At 40.6% G+C, this 17542-nt stretch overlaps 1 protein-coding gene across 4 annotated transcripts; it reads right to left on the bottom strand.

Moving 5' to 3' along the window:
- On the bottom strand, positions 1-13277 carry PM20D2 (peptidase M20 domain containing 2). 4 transcript variants are annotated; one of them, XR_009962768.1, is made up of 8 exons: positions 12682-13277; positions 12452-12600; positions 10087-10229; positions 7027-7181; positions 5587-5722; positions 3881-4016; positions 1372-1479; positions 568-587 (listed from the first exon to the last, which is right to left on the bottom strand). XR_009962768.1 is itself a non-coding variant. In XM_062608382.1 (7 exons), the coding sequence occupies exons 1-7, from the start codon at positions 13138-13140 to the stop codon at positions 385-387; spliced, it is 1353 nt and encodes a 450-aa protein (XP_062464366.1). In that variant the 5' UTR covers positions 13141-13239; the 3' UTR covers positions 1-384. The 4 variants fall into 4 exon arrangements, 3 of the variants coding, with proteins under 3 accessions (XP_062464366.1, XP_062464367.1, XP_062464368.1); XM_062608382.1 differs by lacking the exon at positions 3881-4016 and having other exon boundaries at positions 1-587; positions 12682-13239; XM_062608383.1 differs by lacking the exons at positions 568-587; positions 1372-1479 and having other exon boundaries at positions 3584-4016.
- Between the last annotated feature and the right edge of the window lie 4265 nt (positions 13278-17542).

Here is a 17542-nt window from a genome sequence, read left to right as displayed (position 1 = left end):
TAGATCTGATTCAGCCTTTGATCGCCAAGTGAACAGAGCTCATTTTAGAACCAGCATTTCCAGGTAGATGTTGTATTTCCCCTATAAAGAATGTTACTTTAGCAATACATAGAAAATCACTGACAGGGAACTAAACACTTATTTTTTCAACACTGCAGCTTAAAGATGATGTATTTGTTTCCAGAGTTCATCACCATATTGAATACAGCAAACATTACAGATAGATGAAATTGCACACTTTTGAAAGCAATGATACTGTTTGCCTTTCCTAAAGTTCCCCCCAAAATTGAACATTTCTTCAGCTATGGGTTTATCCAGCCCCTTCCAGGATTTAAATACATCATCTCCATGAAGTCAGCCCTACTGAGAGAAGCTGAATAAAGTTTAATGGGATGCACACGCTCCTGTGCCAACTCCAGATTCTTTGATAGGTTCTGCTGGGTTTATTTGCCCCTCTTCTTTTAGCTTCACCTGTCTAAAGTCTTCCCTGACTTCTTCTAGAAGACCTGGCTTGAAAATGACATCCAGTGCTGTCATTGCCAAAGCTTTTGCTGTGCGCAAAGCATAGAACTGAGCATTCTGTGACCCTGCAGAAAAGTAAGAGAAATTTCAGGTTAAACTACTACTATTAGACACAAACCACTAGCATAAGGCATATTCTATAAGATCTTCAAGTTTCAATTGCAAGAACAGTTTCTTAAAAATCTACTTGCATGAAGTATGTCTATTTTCTGATGCCTCAAAACAAGTTTTCACATGTAAGTACTCAACTTTCTGCTACTGACATAAATAAGACTGAAATCAGAGAAGTGAGTGTTCACATTTTCCTTTTTAGAAAATGCAGCCTTTTATACTATGTTACATTTCCCGAGTATCGTGCTTTAAGGAGTAAAAATTACTTTCACCTTTCGGTTCATGTTTAGAAGCTCTTCTGAATACGCTGTTAGGGATAATCCCTCTAATTTCTTCTGCCTACATGGCATACTAAGTCAGGCTTTTAGCACAAGGAGAGGTCATCCTTCCCACATACATTCAGCTTTAAACACACACACACACACACACACACATTCTACATTTTGTCAGCTCTTTTCTGCAACTCTACAGTTAGCTAAATGTCCATATTCAGCTCAGATCCCACCATGCTTGAAGAAAGCAACTCCATTTCACATGTAGCCACTTTCAGATCTAGTACTTACATTTTTATACATTTACTACACAGTACCTCTGAATACCACAGAAGCATGTGAAAGCTTTAATCCTCTGTAACTTTAAATAATTTCTAGATCTGCTGTAGTGAAAATTCAGGAAGCAGTCACTACAAGGCACAAAGGTTCCAAATACAAACCTCTAGCCCTTTTCACTTCCGCTCACCTGCAGCTTCTGTGTACTGCTCAGTATGATTCAATGCATCAGAGCCAATATAAAAATAAGGATGAAGCCCAGGGACTACAAATGTAACATTTCCAAAGTCTGTGGAACCTAGAAGCAGAATAGAAATTTTCTTAACGAACAAGTGTTAAAGAGCTTCAACTGCTGTAAGAAAATGTATGAAAGATACATCCAGCCCCTATCTAAAATGTAATATCCTTTACCCCAAATACTAAATTAAAAGCATACCTAGTGAGTCATCCATACAGAAGTCTCCATCACCAATATGTTTTCCCTAACTAGCAATCTTCAGATGCTGCTCTCTACTGTGCTTATGATCAATAATCAGTTACTGGACTGCAGGGAAGATTTACCAGCATGTCCCTATTCCATTTACTGTTGAGTTTTTAACAAGCATCTCCTGAGAGTAAGCTGTTAATTCAGAAACAATGAAAGCTACAAACCTTGTGAGGACCAGGTAGTTCAGCTATTTTCCTGCTACAGCCACTTTTCACCAATATGCAAATATTAGGTAGGGGACTCTGAAGTACGAACAATCTATCTTTAAACAAAACCAGATTGAGGACAACTATTTTTTTCCTGTGTCTTTTGATTATTCTCAGTTATGGAAATCTTCAGCAGCACAAACACTCCTAAAATAACAAGATCAGACTAAACTCCAGACATAATGTAGACATAAAATTCTTAATAGCAACGGTGAAGACTTTAATGCTTTCATGCCTAGCTAGTGTTACGTTAGCTACTGGTATCTCACATCTCTGATTCCATCCAGAAGCAGTGGATCCTTCACAGTAAACCATCCAAGAGTTTGCAATTACTTCCTAAGTACCCCCCCACCTGTTTTTTTTCTACGCAAACAGGCAACCCACTATTTGTTAAAACAACATTTAGAAGCCAGAGAAATCAACATATCAATTACTGTGAAATTCAGATACCAAAGGAAGCATTGTTTCACAGTGGGGGAAAATAGGGATTACCAACTAAGATCTCATTTAACTTTTTTTCAGGCCAATCAGAGCTGCAAGATTTATTGTTTTTTTTCTTTAGCGACGGCATTACACAGTGACTATTCTTAAGATTTAAAGTTATTTGTAACACATCAGGTAGCCTCCATATCACAATACTTTATGGAGAGAAGGTATCGCTTAAGGATTCAGTAATGACGTGATTGAAGGATATAGATTTTACTTGGAAACATATATTTATTAAAAGCAAGTCCACAGAGCCTACATTATGTGATCAAAGACAAGACTAGCTTGCTATTTGCTCTGCCTACAAGCTGAAGTGGCAATACTTGTCCAAAACCACGATCCTTTCCCACACTGTATCTGTGTGCCTTTGGAGAAAATCCAACTCTCGGCACAGCAGCAAGTTATTTTAATTTTTAGTAGTCTACAGTACTGCCCCATTCTTCAGTCAGTCTGGAAAGACAAACCAGAAGTCTGGAAGTTCTGCCTACTTCAGACTAGGCCAAGAGTTCTAAACTTGCTTTACTAAGTCCTAATACACATACTTCTGGAAAGACTCTTGGCCTTTTTCCCTGCTCTCACTCAGCAAATGAAGCATTAAAAATTTCAGTGCATCCCAGCTCTCGGTCATGTAATTCCACTTAAATTTATGTCCATATCCAAGCGACTACCAGTTCACAAGTTATTTTTGCTGAACGTAAAGAATTTAAACTTGGTATTTTCTAGTAGGATGGAGAGCTTACCAAGCCAAAATCCAGACAGCTTTTTATGAACATGACACAGTCACATCTTTCCCTCTTTCAGAAAAAAAAAATGTTACACCCTTTTGTGGTATTAGCCTAGTGCCATGTTTAAAACGTCAATTACTCCAATGGGTTCCATACAAGCATCTGGATCTGTATGCTTGGTAGAGATGTATGAATTGGAATTCCTTCTAGAGGCATAAATAACTGCACAATTTTCAACGCAATATATAGACTTGTGCACTGTCTTCAAAAGGAAGGTACTAGGGGCTCCAGCCTCTCAAAAATATATCCTGAAGCTGACACAGAAACCTCTTCAAGTCACTGAACACATAATGGAAATCAGTATTACCACACACAAGAATGGAAGGGAAAATGCAGAAGATTCCATGAAGCATTTATATACAGCCCCAAGCTTCAAAAGTGGTATTTTCAAAACATACTGGCTCCATAAGATCGTCTATACCAGTCTTGTGCATGAAATCCATGACTGCTAAAAATACCAAAGTTATTACAAATGTGGGTACCTCACCTAATGCATGCTAAACTAGGCCATCTGCTTTGGGAGGCAACCATTACCCTGGAGCTCAGCTCAGCCACTCTACCAGCAGAAGGAGAACCAGGTTATGTCACCTGGTCAAAGCTAACTCAGATTCACATTATCTCACATCATCCTTTCTGTGTGCCAAATGAGCAGAGTGTGCACAAGGCACACAAAATGTAGTATGATTTGATGGATTGAAGGAATTCTTTGTAATGCTTAGCTGCCTAGAGCGATACCTGTGAGCAGACCGATACTAATACCCATGTAGAGGTGGCAGCGAGTATGCTCATCTGTTAAGGACTTTTCTGCTGCACAGACATGGAGAAGCAACTGAGCTATCTTCCTTCCCTTTCAACAGAAGAAACTGATATCCTAAAAGAAAACATTGAAAACCATATGAAAACTAAACAGAAATAGAGGTCTTGAAAAAGATGAGACAAAACATTCAACCCCCCCCCAAAAAAGGGCAGCATACAAAATTCCACTCCTATGTCTCTAGAGATTGTGGTTTGTTATCACTCCTGAAGCCCCACTGCAAAAATTCAGAGAACCAGCTGCGGGAAGAAAATTCAGTAAAGCCTACTGTAGTGTGAGATAAAAAAAGCAGTTGCTCAAGCACATTCTGACATTTGACAAGCAATTTAAGGACAGGACAGGCATATGGGGAGTTTCAGTTTAAGCAACTTCAGAATTAACATTTTGCATATCATGTAAGTTACATATGAAAGCACTATTACAATTAGGTGTCTGTACTAAGCTCATCAGAAGTCCTCTGAATGCAAGATCACGAGGTATTCACGATCTTCACCCTTAAACCAGTGTTTTGAGGGAAGCTACCACCAGAGCTCCAAAAATTTTCATTAAAGTAAACATTCTAAGGGACATTCCTCAGACCCTTTCTTAGGCTAAATGAGGAAAGCTGTAAACCTTACTTATACCACAAGGAAGAAAAAAGTTTATAGAGAACTCCGCCCCAAGCACCAAGATCTCAAATATATTTTGCAGTTAATATAGAGAAGATTAGTGCTGTCATGAAATTGAGTAACAACCTTTTACTGAGAACAATCTCTTCCTTTTACCCAAAAAGGAAAATCTTTGATGTAAGTGGAGTAAAAATGTTTAGATATACAGTTATGATCAGTAGTGAAGGCTATAAAATATCATCAGCAGGTTAAGACTTCAACAGAGCTCCTGCAGAAAGATTCTGAAAAAAAACAAGTTATGAGTAATGAGAAACCCACCTGACTTTTCAAGAATTCACACTCCTATTGCTTTAGCTCTGAGAGACCAAGAAAATGACATAGTTTGAGACACAGTCAAGACTCAGAAGTGAACACCTACTTGAACAGCACCCTTTGGAAAACTAATCTGTTGAACTCATGAACTAAAGTTAGAGGCATAAGATTACCTGTTAATAGAAATAGGTTTAAATTAGGGTTTGAGATGCTTAAACTTCCACTTAAAAGTCTCTTCAAAAACTCCCTCTCAAATATTAGCCAGATGCTAACAAATTTGTTTATATGTAAGCTTGGAAATATTATTAAACAAGGTTCATGAAAATAAAGTCCAATCTCCACTCACAGCAAACTAGGACTGAAAGCAACAGAATGGGCTGCAATTCATTACACATCCTTAATGTTCTCAGGAAGAGTGTTCTTCACTTTCCATCCTTCCACACCTCCCCCCAACCAAGCTGTTTCATATTTGAAATATTTTCAGAAATCTTATCAGAAAATTACTATTGTTGGGAAAATTTCCTAGTTTCTACAACAAATACAGAAACACAGGCCAGAGGTATGATCCTTTTACGAGCTTCAACTTTCTAATTTGGCTGTTTCCTCTGACCAAGGTATGTTTAACCTAGCTCTATCCCATTCTTATATACACTTAAGAGCTAATCAACTTAAGCTTAAATTGTAACAAAATGCCCAGATGGAGTTACCTGACAAACCATTCAAGATACAGTCTTCGGATATAAATTCTATTCCAAGCTTCTTTCCATTCTCCTTGTAAACTTTCTGCAGGCTCTTATTTGGAAGCACGTTGTAGTAATCATTTTCACCACCTTTTATTTCCACCTAGACAAAAAAACTTGAGTTATTAGAAGTTTTTCTCCAACTCCAGCCAGTTTAATGAAACCAATTTAAAGACCAGAAAAAGTAAATACATATCGATACATCAAGTCCATGTCAAAACAGACATAAGTACTAAGTTTCTTTCAGAAATTCAACATTCTGCCAAGTTTTACCCTTGATCAAAACAAAGCTGATGTTCCATCAACTTTGCACTAGACAGCCAAATTCCAGAAGCGTGGACTTCACTGATAAATAGGCAACACCTGTAACTGACTAAAAGTTTCCACTGCAGGTACTATTAAACTACACAGAAATCAAGTTAGGCCTTCACCAAATTTACTATTGTTTAGAACACGTCCAGTACCACAGCCCTACCCATAAATGACTTCACACCAGCACAAAGTTTGAAAGCAAATGTAAAAAACCCATACCAATGTCAAATTTCAAGAGAGATCTTAACTTCCTGAAATCCTTTTCTAGCTAGAATGGAGAGGCCATACGAGTAAACAGCATGCAATACCTAAAACAGACCTTAAATCTCACTAACTCACATTCATGTACACCACACCTATTTGTTCTGCTGAGCACTGACATTCTCTTCACAGCTGTATTAAACAAACCTGTAACTACAGAGTAGGTAGAACTATGTATCTTAGCAATACACTGCAAGGTAATCATATTGCTGGAACCAGCTACAGGAAACATTTCCATTTACTAAAAGCAAACAAAAAAAAAAGAAAAAAAAAGACTGCTAACTGAATCACAGAATGGTTGAAGTTGGAAACCCACTCTGGAAATCATCTTGTTCAACTCCCCTCCTCAAGCAGGGTCATCTAGGGCTGGTTGCCCAGGACTATATCAAGGCAGCTTTCGAGTACCTCCGAAGATGGAAACACGACAGACTCCAGGCAAGCTCTGCTCCACTGCTCAGTCATCAGAGTCTAAACATCAGGAAAAACCTTGGTCACCATGAGGTGGGTGGAGCACTTGAGATAGGTTGGGGGATTTCATCCTTGGAGATACTCAGAAGACTACAGGGCACCAAAAAATCTGCTCTAACTGGTATTGCTCCAAACAGAGGCTTAGACTAGATGACCTCCAGAAGTTTCTCCCAACCTAGATTCTTCTATGATGCTGTGTCATTCTATTTATAAACCAAAGCTTGCTTAGATGGGACGCAGCAACAAAAGAACAAATAGTATATTCTGGCTAAACACCATGCAGATAAATGCTGCTAAGCCTCCATTTCCTATTCCAGCCTACCTTACCTTCATATATTAAATGCATGAGCATTAATACATTCTTACTTTGCATCCTGTGGCAAGTGCTGCAGATTTGAAGCAGTTCTCAACCTTTTCGATCAGAACAGAAAGATCTTTCATTGAAGGGGCACGCAAGTAGAACTCCAGCTCAGTGTAAGAAGGGATGATGTTGGGTTTCACACCACCATTTTTTATTACACCTGCAGAAAGGGAAAAGTCATATTACCAGTGTTAACTATAACTACTTGATCTTCAGCTCTGCCATGAAACTCTTTGCTCAAAAACTAAATAAACAAAAACCAACACATCAGCCAAGCATGAAATACGAAGAATGTCAAAAATACAGTATGTGGATAAAGTTTCTTCATCCCATCAGATTAAGTGGAACATGTGCATATTTTTCAGCACAATTTCATTACATTCTTTGGTTAGACATCTGTTATAAACCTTAAAGCCAAACTAGCATTTGTAATTAATGCCCTGAAATTCAATGCAGAGTCATAAAGCAAGATGGCTGCCACTGAAATAAGATTTATAAAGGCTATCTTGGATTCCAACTTTTAAAGGTTTCCAACTTATTTTGCCGGTTTGGAGAGAAACTGAGTAAGTTGCACTGCTCAACAATACTGGAGCAATGTGCGTGTTGCAGTCCACAGAAAGTTCATTAAATTCCTCGTACTAATTCTTTAGAAATATTGGAATGTATAATATAGGTAGTTTTATTCCAGAGTGAAGTTTGAGCTGAAACTATTCCCTCAATAAAACATGTGCCAAGTACATAGTTTCAATTATGTCAGAGCCTTAGTACCTAAGTATTTCAACAATAAACATTGTAGACTTCCATTCTACATTAGATTTCAGTGCATTAACAGCTAGTTGCTTTCAACAGGGTGCTTTGCTTGTTTCCCTGGCCTCCTACCCTCAATTTATATATGTGGAGTAAGATTTGTTTTCTGTAGAATCTGAGGAACTATCTACTTTAAACGGAAATACTGCTCAAAGCTACTGATGCATGTCACTGAAACCTGAAATGACAGCACTATCAGGAGGCAAATGGGCAACAAATCTTTACTTCTGGTGCAGAAAACCTATTAAGACTATGAACTCCCCCTCAAGTAAAACTTTTCACTCCCAAATAAAGTAAATAAAGTGCTGATTTAAACCACTATCAGTTCTAGTCCACAACAAAAGGAAAAGCACAGCAAAGGAACCAGCAGGCAATCGTGCAAGTTTGCAGGACACACACTGTCCATACACATTTGCTCAAAATAAGTAGCTCAATAAGTAAATAATTTCCACTTGTAAACAGAACTGGATAGAGTCTGAGAGTATGTTTACACTTAAATTTCAAAGCAGCTGCAATAAGGACTGGACAGATTATCGAGCTTAAAAGTAGGCTGCCTGCACACGACTAATAGCACCCAGCTTGCCCTTCTAGATGGAACTGTTTTGGTTTTTTTACAACCTGTTTAATACAACTTCTTAAATAGAAAAAGAAATCTACATTCCTGTATTTCAAGAGGGCAACATAACATTTACTCATGAAGCATCAGACAAACTCAACCAACAATATTCAGGGACATAAAAAATGGCTTAGAAATTCCAAACTTCAGTAAAGAAAATTATTTCAGTTTCTGTTAGTGGGTTAAAACTAAGATTCTTAGGATCACTTCAGTCAGCAACTGCTGTTACTACAAGTCTACAACATGAGATCTCCAACACACAGTTCTAAAAAAAGCATTCCTAAAATTGAATCTCATTCTGACTGCTTATACTTTCCCAAAAGTATTTTAAGTATTTCCAGTTTGAAAACCAGGCTTATGACAGCAGATGCATCAACAAAGCAATTTAAGTTTTGCCGTACTTCAGAAGTGCTACTTCTAGGACGCTTGTTCAGATAGTTAACTTTTTGCCACCATGTAGCTTTTAGAAACTATGAAGAAAGTATTTAGGGGTTTATGCTTAGATTCAATAGAAGACTCGGGCACCTCCAACCTTAAACCTGCAACACTCTGCTTTCACACACCAGAGCTCATAATTAAGTACCCTGTTTCTTACAAAGTAATAGGATAGAGAGGCTATGCCCAAGGTGTGAAATTCATTTGGGTATTGCTGCACAGCAAAACTGCAAACAGTCAGGGCTTCCAGACTCCATCCAGATATCCTGGAGAGAAATACATGCATATATTATACAGCACAAGCACTAAGAGGCATAATGATTAGCTCAGAACTTCTGTATGTGTTTTTAGCTCATAACAAGTATTCCAAATAAACAGTTCTACATTCAGAAGTCCTGCAGAAATGGCAAACTTTCTTAATTTCAAACTGAAAAAAAAAGCTGTGTTGGGTGCAATAAGGGAAACCTGGGTTTAGAGATGAAGGGCAGCTTCCATGTCAACTTCTGAAACTTTCTCACTGTACAAAAAGAAATACATGATGCTGAAGGCGTATGAGTGAAGCTTAATGGTTAACATGTCTAATTACAAAAGTGACTTTTCTAATCTGAGCTCTAGTAGATATTAAATACTACAATCCAGTGAACATCTAGTTGATTGGGCTACTAACTCAAACTACAGGCTTCTGCCATCGCTCGGTTTTGTACTTCAGCAAATAAATTTCAATCACTCCAAACCCAGACACCCTTTCAATAAATATCATGTAATTAACGGAATGCCTACTACAAAAAATCCTGCAGTAACACTTTTTCGGAAGCATTTAACCTTACACCTTTGCAAGAACATGCACATTAACTATAAGGAATTCAAGGCCATGTTCCAAAATAAACTTTGCACTTCTTTTTTTTCTTTATGAACTGCAACTTCCAAGTGCAAACACTTAAAAATTGCCTAGCCTCTACCTAGGTACCACAGTCCTCTTTGGAATCCAACCTATAAGCCTATTTTCAGAAGCTAGTACTGGACACTGACATGATTTTAAAGGTGACCGAAAGCTATTTAAAAGAAATTGTGCTATTTCATAATACTTGAAGAGACTATAATAATTTAGCGCAATAATGCAATACTTTAAATTGTGGGATTTTGTAAGTTAGTATTTCAACAGCCTAAGCTCTTACTTGCTAGGCATTAGATTTAATTAAGATCTCACCATGAACTCTCCAGGTCGGTTTCATTTGCTGTCTTAAAACAGACAGATTGTTGTATGCAAGAACAGCAGCATCTAATGCATTAACTCCTTCCCAAGGATAAGCAGCAGCATGAGAAGCTTTTCCATAGTATTTCACAGTCACACTAGGAAATAAAAGGCATTACTTATTTCTTTTCCATTCACTGAAAAAACCTCTAAAATAAAAGTTCCTTTTGTTCAGATAAATGTTTCGGTTTTGTGCAGAACACCACCAAACAATTTGCCTGGCACTACACTGGTGTAAAGTTGATATTCTTTCCCTGTACACCTCAAAAAAGCTGATGGAAAGAGATCTAATAATAAAGGCTATCTTCAAACTTCACAGAAGCCAAAATACTGCACCTGAACATATGCAGTAAGAATTTTCATGCTTTGCTTCATCTGAGGGCCATTTATATTAGCTCTACAACTTAATATTTCTAACTATATGAAAACTTTTTACATGAAAGGCAAATATTAAATACTGTTAACTACATGAGGTACTGCTATTTATCAAATACACAACTATTCATTTTTTGCCAGTAGCAGAGATTTTAACTAAATCTGTTTGTACTCAACACTCAGTCTTTCATATAAAAAAAATCCATCTTCAAGCTCAGAGCTCCCCACAACTTGTCTCTTGGCAGAGAGGACAAGCCTAACTTGCTTGTATTGCACAAACGCCAACTTAGCCACTTATGCTGAGCTGACCCTCACACTCTGAGCCATGCTGTGTTAATACTGGCACTTAAATACTGGACAGCAAAGAAGGATACAACGGAGTGCACTGCTGCAGCAGAAAACACCTCCTGCTACTGCCTGCAACCCAAGTATGCCCTTTTCCATTCCTCCTCATCCTCCAAGACAACCATACATCTTATTCTGTGAAGTACGAGATATATTTAAAATTATGATTATGAAACCCAGATATAAAACTTATCCATTAAAATCCCAAGTATTAGACTGCAATCCCTCAAATCAACTCACAAAGGCAGCAGGGCAGATCCCTAGATATTCTCCAATAAAAATGGAGAGAAGGTGACAAAGTCAAGCAGAAAGTCTCATTGCAGTTTTTTTTCCCATTCCAAGAAACTTGTGCTTATTAAAAAAAAAAGTTCTTTCAGCATTCCTTTTCCTGTACTTCTATTGCTGCACAGATGTCACATACTCTTAGAAAAACCCAACAGATTTTGGTGAAAACAAAACCACCCTAAACCAGTCTAAGAGTATCAGCAGAAGAATGTGGGTCCTGTTTGACCAACAATAAATAGGCAGATTAAGCGAAGGATAAGCAAAAAAGAATAAGCAAATTTTGGCATGTATCCACCACAATTATCGCACTGTGCTAATTTTACCATAGGCACAAACCAGCTTTCAGAGGCTGCAGATACAGTAGTACTAGCAATTTAGTGGTTAAATTCCTTGGAAACAACTAAAGACCAATTATATTATTGAAACAGCCCTTGTACCTTTAGAATTTCATAATTACATAAATCATGACAAACTCAGTATTCCAAGCTTTCGGAAGTAGTAAGTTGTTTCACTCTTCAACTCCATGCTGCCTCCATATTCCAGTTTAAAGGTTATCCAGGACTTGCATCATACAGCAGAGTCCTACATCCATCACCTCTGAAGGGAGATTTCTCAATCTTAACTTATCAAACTTAAAAGGCTATTGCAAGAGTTGAAATGAAGGGAAAGATAAAATTATCAATGAAAACTGCATTTTTAAAATTATATAGACTTAGGGTACAGTAACCAAAAAACAAGTTAGGATAACTCTTGGAAGAAGACTACAATAACTGGTTAAGCCTCTTCAGAAACACAATGATGAAATATAACAGAGAGGTAGCTGGAGAAGGAAGACTCAGTGTTCCTAACCTCATCTGTTTTACCATAGAAACTTAGCAGTAACAGAAGCACTTTCAAAACTGGTTAAAATAAAATGCATACAGAGGACTACATGACTTGGTGAGCAGGAAAGAAAGGAATCATCATCCATGACATCCCCTTCAGCTGCCCTCTTTTTTTCCTTAATGGATGCGATAATGGATGTTCAGACAGAAACACCCTGAAACATCAAAAGAATGGATTTTTGGGATACATGCAAGATTATCCCAGTGCAGTCAGGGACCTTTAACACTAGGCTGAACATTGCACTCCTGAATAATGGCTCAAGAGTGTCCAGAACCCGTCTCCTTAGCTAACTACAAACACTTAGCTCATCTGAAGGGCACCTGCAAGGTCTCCAGCCCTAAAGCTCAGTCCCTCCCAAAGCAGCTCCCTTACTGAAGGAAGAAAAGGCTAGTCACAAGCCCGTCCTTTCCACCTGAACGTGCTCACTCACTCATGCTCGGCCACATCGGGCAGGTAAGCTGCGTTTTCTTGCGACGGGTGTGCCATAAAAACCACATCCATGCCATCAAACGCTCCAGCGTTTATCAGGTCTATTTTGCCTCCTCCTTGCTCTTCCGCAGGCGTGCCCAGCACCGTGATCTGCAGCAGAAACGCAGAGTCAGGGCACGCCCGACCCACCGGGGCCGAGGTCGCAGCCTCCGCCCTCGGCGGGGCTCTCACCTGGACGGCGGCGGTCGCCGGCTGCGGCAGGCTCTCCAGGGCGGCCTTCAGCCCCAGCGCGGCGGCGGCTCCCACCTCAGCGATGAGGTTGTGGCCGCAGGCGTGCCCGATGCCGGGCAAGGCATCGTACTCGCAGAGGAAGGCGACGCGGAGCGGGCGCAGGCCCTGTGTCGGGGGGGCGGCTGTGCCCCACTCTGCGCGGAAGGCCGTGCTCAGCTTGTAGCGCGGCTGCACGGCCCAGGCGGCGCCCGGCAGCTCCCCGCTGGAGAAGAAGCGGGTCATGGTGTCGTGTGCCTGGTGCTCCTCGTAGGCCAGCTCAGGCCGGCTCCAGATGTCGCGGCTCAGTGCGCTGAGCCGCTCCGCGTTCAGCTCCACGCTCTCGCACGCCCGCTGCTTCAGCATCTCTAGCTCCGGCAGCACGGCGGCGGGGCCGCCCTGCGGCGGGTCGTGCGGCCTCATGAGGGAGCGGCGGGGCGGCCCCAGAGGCACCTGCCGGCCGCACAACCCTCCGCAGCAACAGACCTGCCCGCCAACGTGAGCCGGCGCCCTCACTGCCCCTTTTATCGCCTCCTCCGCTCCGCGGTGCACGCTGGAAAACGTAGTTCATTACCCCGGCAAGGCCTGCAGGCTTCGCCTTATCAGAACTACCGGTCCCAGCGTGCCCAGCGGGCCCTCGAGATGGGGCCCGCTTCAGGCTCTGCTCAGGGCGCGGGTGGCAGCCGTGGGGTCGCTTCGTGCCTTTCACCGCTGAACTGAAACAGCAGGCTCAACACGCTGCTTGCACGCCGTGTCTTTACCGTCAAAACAAACTGAATTCAGCCTGCACTCTCTGTGTTGTTTTCCACAGATCGCATTCAAGTGCGGTGTCTGCCATAACACTGCAGGGCTTGGAAAACAACACCTGATTTTCTCCGTTATCTCCTTCATTTTTTCAACTAGAAGCCCTCTTTGCCTACTTTTTGTTTCCTCCCTTACGGGGTCGGTCTCCTCTCCAAACTAACAGGTGATAGGGCAAGAGGTAACGGCCTCAAGCTGTGCCAGGGGAGGTTTAGACTGGATAGCAGGAAAAACGTCTTCACAGAGAGGGTGGTCAGGCATTGGAACAGGCTGCCCAGGGCAGTGCTGGAATCACCGTCCTCGGAAGTGTCCACAAACCGTGTAGATGAGGCCCTCAGTGACATGGTTTAGTGTTGGTCTCGGCAGTCCTGAGGTAATGGTTGGACTTGATGATCTTAAAGATCTTTTCCAACCTAGTGGATTCTATGATTTGTTTAAGCATGGTAAAGCTGATGCCATCTGCAGCACTGCATGCACAGCATGTGGTCTGAGCCTCTGCGCCATCCAAGTGCAGAAAGCTCAGCTCTCTAGTGAAGCGTTGGACTTGCTCCCCATATGTCACATGGCATGTGGGTGCATAGTTATGTCCACAAAAGTCCAAGCAGTAATTACCTGTGGTTTTGCTGACTTTCATAATGACCTATGATCAGATGCATGGTTTTGTGTTGTTTTCCTTCCCTGAAGCTGCTGTTAACAGGGCATTTGTTTAAAATGTGCATGTATCACTAATGATGGTTTATCAGAACTTGAATGGGTTTGGAGTTTTTAGATGCAAGCCAGATAGCAGGGACCTTGCCTATCTAACCAACCCATACCTGAAGTCAACAGGAACAAAAGGACAAAATCTGGTGTTTTTCCTGTATTTATGTAATAACCAGAAATTCACCTTTTGTTCATTTTAATCATGGTTTATCCACTATATCCTTTCCCCATGACTACTCTTGTCACCTGAAAGGTACTTTGCTGTGCTGAACTGCAAGTTTCCCCCCTCCACAGAGGATGAGGGGGGTCCTTTTCCCAGTGACACCCAAACCCTACAGGATTCTCAGTCACTCCAAGCAGAGTTCAGGTTCCCATGCCTTATATTTGTCACAAGCTATTTTTACTCTTGTAACCCACTTCAGCAAGTGTTGTGGTTGTGGCCAGTTCTTTCCCTCTACTCCAGATCCTTCCAAGTGGAATAAAGCCACCCACCCAAAAAACCATGGGCTGAACTTTCAACTACCATGTGGGTACATGCAGTTTTTATTTTCCAGCAGTTGTAGGAGCACATACTCAGCAAAGGGGTCACATAATTCAGGTCTGTTTGCTCAGGGATTTCTAGGAAGCCCTTTGGAGCAAGCAAGGTGTTCCTGAAGGTAGTGCCAGCATGCTTTAGGAACCTCTCTAAGCATGCATCAAACCCAACAACTTGGAAGGGGGGAAAACACCACACACATTTTTTCTTCCTAAGTACCTGGTTCCCTGAGGCACAACTGTTCATTATAGAGTTTTGTATTTCTTGCTCCTGCCTCTGCTGTACTTTTTGTGCAGTCTCTAATCCACCTGCACGTGATGCAAAGAATTCCCCATGTGATGCAGCCTGTGATCTGAGAATTGAAAACAAGAGGCTTTTTTGGCTGAGTTAGTTTTCTGCCAGATTACTGAAATGGCTTTGCATGGGGTTGGATGACAGCAGTCAGCACAGCACACTGCAGAGAACATGCCAACACATGGCCAGGGTGACTGTGACATGAAGGGCAAAGCCAAAGTGGTTCTAGTCTAGGACTGGCTTAGGCTGCTTTGTCATTACAGCTGAGGATGCTGAGTCTCAGAGCCATAGCTAAGCCTTAGCTAATGGGCACAGGAACAGCAAGGCTTGGCCATGGAGCAAATTGCACTATGACAACTGCCTGCAAAAAAACAGCTGCTTGTCTGAAGGGCTGAAGAAGGAGCAGGGAGTGCTCAGGAATGCAGGCGTCTGAAAGTGAGACAAACTTAGCTCTGTCTCATCCAGGGAAAATTTACCACTCATGGGGAGCAGCAAAATTACTTTTGGGGATTATGTTATCTGCTCACAGCTTCCTGTTCTCTTTTCCAACCGAGACACCTCAGTTAATCAGAGGGTTGAATTACTCGTGTGACCACAGTCTTAATCGCTTCATGAAACTAACTTTTAGGATATACTCTCAATCCTTTTTGTCTGCCCTGAGGATTTGTGAAGCATGCATTAGTAAGATATCCAATAATTAAAAATACCAATATATTAGAAAGTGTCAGTTCAGCTATTACACGGTCATGGTTTTTCTCCTGCTTTAGGAGAAGGCACCAGTATTTCAAAATTTTATGCCCATTTGAAAATTCATTGAATGCTACCAGTAGGAAAAAAAAAAATCACTTATATTCAGTATCTTACTTTTCTATAGGCTGTGCCTGGGTTATGATTATGAGAATGTTGTATTGTAGTCAGTCTAAGTTATAAGTATACAAAATGCAATGCATATACACAAATTATGTTGTTCTCATCTACTAGATATAAGAAAGAAAGAAAAAAAAATGATTTTTTTAAAAACAAGGTCACAAATACTATGCTGGTATTTTGATTGTGCCAAACAAATTATAATGCAGTATTAGACTGTTAAAAATACTGTTTCTTATATAGGGTAAATACTATTCAGACAACATCATGGTTCTTTGGGAAAAGCAAGACTTGTGCATATGTTTATTTGTAAGTAAACAAGAACAAGCTTCACAGATGCTAATTCAATTCATATTCCTGGAATCAAGTTGTAAACAAATGCTTGTATTTTTGTTTTAGAGGGTGGATGAGGTTTGGTAGCTTTCCATTGGTCTAAAAGAAGGAACATCTGTTGTGGCCATAAAAAACTTGATGATCAAGTTTACCACATCCCACATTAGCAACATTAGGTATTTATGTTGAAATCTGGATCAGACTGAACTTGGTGAAAGTTTTACTGTTAAACTCATGGTGGTCTGGATTTCAAGCCAAAATCCAAAGCTTTAAAAACAATAGCACAGTGAGTATTAAAACAAAAAGTAGGCTGTTGCTCTGTGTAGGAGCTATATACTGGCCTGCCTAAAATAGCAGTCCAGTCTGATTTACAGATAGCTTTATATTAGGAAGTATGTATCCAGATATACAATGCTACAGAAGTGGATTGTATGTTTAGAAAGAAAGTGTGCTAAGGGCTTCTTTGGTCAGATTACAATATCAATATCATCACAGAGCAGAAGAACTGTAAAGATTTCAAGAAAAGAAATGGCTTAAGTCACTGTTTTCTTTAACCATTACTGGATCAAGGATGCCACTGTCTTGTACATTTCTTATAAAGGGAAAAGAAATGCAGAATGGATAGATTCCGAAAAGCAAAAGCTTTCTGCCTATACTGTTCCCACCACTGAACAGTTAATTATTGTGTGGGCAAAATTTTGTTGTTGTCTGGAGCAGACTGAGTCAGAAAATAGGAGCTTAATGTTCCCTTTAGATTTGGCTACATCATGTAGAAAACTTGGAATTAAATCTGAGTTTTTTCACACAGAATGTTTATTTCTGAGGACCTTTTCCATCTTCCTTTTCCTGATGCCTGTGTGTTAGCTATTTAATTTAGTGGTTAAGACCTCAGCATTTGTCCAAATGCTGTGAACCTGTAACCCAAAAGGGCAAGGTAAAAGCCATGCTTATTGCTCAGATACATTTACTGAGAAGGCAACTGTGGCTGTTTGACACACCACTGCCCCCAATTCTTTGTACCTGCCAAAGTTGCCTGCCCCAGTTGTCATGGCAGAGAGGTGAGTGCCTCTGAGCTGTTTCAGTGTAAAGTCCAAGAGCTTAACTCAAGCTGCTCTGATCCCCCTTGGCATTTTATGCGTTAAATACTGGGCTTTCTCCTGAAGCAGCTTAGAATTATCTGTGTTTTCAGTCTGCTGACTGGGTGGCATCCTCTGGGAGAGAGGCAGTAATATTTTAAACCGACACAGTTATTTTCAAAACAATCACTTTCATGCGCCATTACACACAGAGGCT

The sequence above is a fragment of the Pezoporus occidentalis genome, unplaced genomic scaffold, assembly GCF_034315485.1.
Source record: "Pezoporus occidentalis ecotype Australia unplaced genomic scaffold, CSIRO_AGI_Poc_V1 ctg13, whole genome shotgun sequence".
Lineage (NCBI taxonomy): Eukaryota > Metazoa > Chordata > Aves > Psittaciformes > Psittacidae > Pezoporus > Pezoporus occidentalis.
This window is presented reverse-complemented; position numbering and strand designations above follow the sequence as displayed.

Bases quoted from the DNA above. Each gene is read 5' to 3' on its own strand.
- PM20D2 (XM_062608382.1), bottom strand. From the start codon at position 13,140: ATGAGGCCGCACGACCCGCCGCAGGGCGGCCCCGCCGCCGTGCTGCCG. The intron at 5,723-7,026 runs GTAAGAATGTAT...TTTTTTGTCTAG, and splicing joins CACTTGCCACAGGATGCAAA to GTGGAAATAAAAGGTGGTGA. The intron at 1,480-5,586 runs GTAACTCCATCT...TTCTGCTTCTAG, and splicing joins TATCTTGAATGGTTTGTCAG to GTTCCACAGACTTTGGAAAT.